This window comes from Populus euphratica, unplaced genomic scaffold (genome assembly GCF_000495115.2).
Source record: "Populus euphratica unplaced genomic scaffold, PopEup_1.0 scaffold312.1, whole genome shotgun sequence".
Taxonomy (NCBI): domain Eukaryota; kingdom Viridiplantae; phylum Streptophyta; class Magnoliopsida; order Malpighiales; family Salicaceae; genus Populus; species Populus euphratica.
Window position 1 is genome coordinate 87945 of NW_011500071.1, and position 3031 is coordinate 90975.

Genomic DNA, 3031 nt, shown 5'->3' on the forward strand with positions numbered 1-3031 from the left:
AAGAGTTGTTGATGCTAACATTAACCATTTTAGTTACTAGAATGTGCCAAATATCTTCACTCATATATTGTTTTTTAATAATTTTTCTTTTCTTTTCTTAATCCTATAATTTGATATATAAAAAAATTAAATTAAAGAAAAAACATGTAATTTTAAAAAATAAAGGTTTGACAAAATCTTCTTTAAAAAACCAGAAAGGACAGAACACTGCTGCGAGAGGATGCATCGTTAAATCAATAAATCTTTTAGATTTCTTTTAATTTAATATTTAAGTATCTGCACGCCACCATGAGCGGCCCGGCACCGGAGAAGTCTCTAACATAAAAGAGAAACGTTGAGCAAACCAGTTTTGACCAGCCAAAAATATCTAAGTTGACCGAAAGGACTTGATCGACCTCTTCTTTTGATATATATCAACCATCCTTTTCTATGCCATGGCAACGTGATGTGCCCGCCATGCCGCTGATAATCCTTTTGGTTGTTGCGGCCAAGTATATGGACATGGATCTCAGACTCCTCTTTTCGTATCTCCTTCCTCCTGCTGTACTCTGTATATCTCTTTATCTTGTCTTTTCAGCATACAGTAGAAAATCCTCCAATGCCAAGTTTCCGCCGGGAAAGACAGGATGGCCGATCATCGGAGAAACATGGGACTTTGTGAGAGCTGGCAGGAGTGGAACACCTGAGAAATTCGTGAATGATAGAATGAGTAAATACTCGACGGATGTGTTTCATACATCCCTTCTTGGAGATAATTTGGCTATGTTCTGTGGTGCCTCAGGCAACAAGTTTTTATTCTCAAGCGAAAACAAGTATGTCACCACCTGGTGGCCTCGCCCAATACAGAGAATATTGTCTTTTCCTGAGGAAATTGTTACCTCTTCCAAAGATGATAGTACCATATTGCGCAGATTTCTTCCTGAAATTCTCAAGCCAGAAGCTCTGAAATATTACATTCCTGTTATGGATTCAATGGCGAAAGATCATTTGGAGGCAGATTGGTCCCCATACAAACAAGTAAGGGTGTTGCCATTGTCCAAAAAATACACTTTCGCACTGGCTTGTAGATTGTTTATGAACATCAAGGATCCTGCTCATGTTAGCAGGCTTGAAAATCACTTCAATCTTGTCACTAACGGCCTTGTGTCAGTACCTATAAATTTTCCCGGTACAACCTATTACCGTGCAGTCAAAGGAGGCAAAATCATTCGCGAGGAGCTTCTAGCCATCATGAAGCAGAGGAAAGGGGAGCTAGCATCGGAGAATTATGAAGAACGTGCTGAAGCTACTGATCTATTGACCCTGATGCTTCTTGCATCGGACGATAATGGGCAACCTTTAAATGAAAGGGATATTGCTTACAAGGTTTTGGGTTTACTCGTCGCCGGCCATGATACAACCAGTAGTGCAATCACAATGGTCATGTACTATCTTGCTGAGTATCCCCATATCTATCAGAGGGTTTTGGAAGGTAAATATTCTTTATTAGCCTTATTCTTTGCAAGCCAACACAGACTGATTTTTAGACATTTCGTGTATAAAATGCATAACAGAGTTGTAAGATTTAAGACAAGAAGAAGCTTGAGATTATTAAAGAGTTAGCAATGTTGGTCAATTAGTGCTAATTTTGAAACTTCAACGGTTTTGACTTCAGACTTCAAAGTACAAAAATATTTTGAATGTGTACAGTAGGCAGTTAGTTGCTAACAATTTCCATTTTCTTGGCTCATAGAATATATATTCTGCTAAGGCCTTGAATCCACTTAAAAAGTATAATGTTGATATTGTATTGCATACAATTTAGCTATGCTTTTTTCTTATCAATGGCCTATCTATCACATAGAAATGAAAAATATGAAATTGCTGTGGAAGTTTAATAAATTGAAATTCAATATTGTTTTTGATCAACAGAACAGAAGGAGATTGCAGTGTCAAAAGCTCCTGGAGAGTTGTTGAATTGGGATGATGTTCAAAAGATGAAGTATTCTTGGAGTGTGGCTTGTGAGGTATTGAGGGTCTCGCCACCTGTTTCAGGAACATTTAGAGAGGTTATAGCAGACTTCTCTTTTGCAGGTTTTACCATTCCAAAAGGATGGAAGGTATGTCATCACAAGTTGCTAGAATGGTATTTTACGAAGAAATAAATATACAACGAACAGAAACAACGTTCAAATCTTGAATGTAATAACTTAATCGATGATGTATGTGAACTTTTCTGCAGGCATATTGGAGTGTATACTCAACACACAAAAATCCCAAATATTTCCCAAATCCAGAGAAGTTTGATCCTTCAAGATTTGAGGGGAAGGGCCCTGCACCATACACATTTGTACCTTTTGGCGGAGGACCTTTTATGTGTGCAGGAAAAGAATACGCTCGGTTGGAGATTCTTGTATTCATGCACAATCTGGTGAACAGAGTCAAATGGGAGAAAGTGATTCCAAACGAAAAGATTATGTACACTTCATTTGCCATGCCAGTAAAAGGCCTTCCAGTTCTCCTCCAGCCTCTCAAGAATTGAATAGCCTGCATGCAGTTTGGAGGACAAGTATTGAATTAATTTGTTTTTTTTTAACGTACATTTTATCTCAGGACAATATTGGGACCTGGATTTGAAGTCAAATGCCATTCAGCTGCCAAGAAGGGAAACTCTACTTGCCTTTGGGGCATCTTTCAGCAAGCCTCATGTTCTTATTGTTTGGTCTCTGGGAGCCAACTGATATGTAAGGAGAGTCTATCACAGTTGGAGCTTTCCCCCTCCGTTTTCATGTATGATGTTTGCATTTCATTGTTGAAGATAACTATTGTAAGAGTTTTGAGATTTTGGAAGTTGGGATATTGCATTCGAAGTCTCTCCTCCTCAGCCAGCATCCACATGAATTAACAAATGGGTTTATCATTCCAAAGGGATGTAAGGCGAGTATTAACAAGTTGGGATATTGCAAGGTGATGAGGTTTTCTTCGCTTGCTCAAGGAGCTTTCAAGGAGTCTATAACATATTTATTTTATGCTGGTTTTATCATTCCAAAGG

General features: G+C 38.3%; 1 protein-coding gene across 1 annotated transcript; it reads left to right on the forward strand.

Annotated features, from left to right (window-relative positions):
- Window positions 1-298: 298 nt before the first annotated feature.
- On the forward strand, window positions 299-2829 carry LOC105108454 (beta-amyrin 28-oxidase-like). Its single transcript, XM_011002772.1, has 3 exons — window positions 299-1471; window positions 1912-2099; window positions 2222-2829. The coding sequence occupies exons 1-3, from the start codon at window positions 430-432 to the stop codon at window positions 2519-2521; spliced, it is 1530 nt and encodes a 509-aa protein (XP_011001074.1). The 5' UTR covers window positions 299-429; the 3' UTR covers window positions 2522-2829.
- The last annotated feature ends 202 nt before the right edge of the window (window positions 2830-3031 follow it).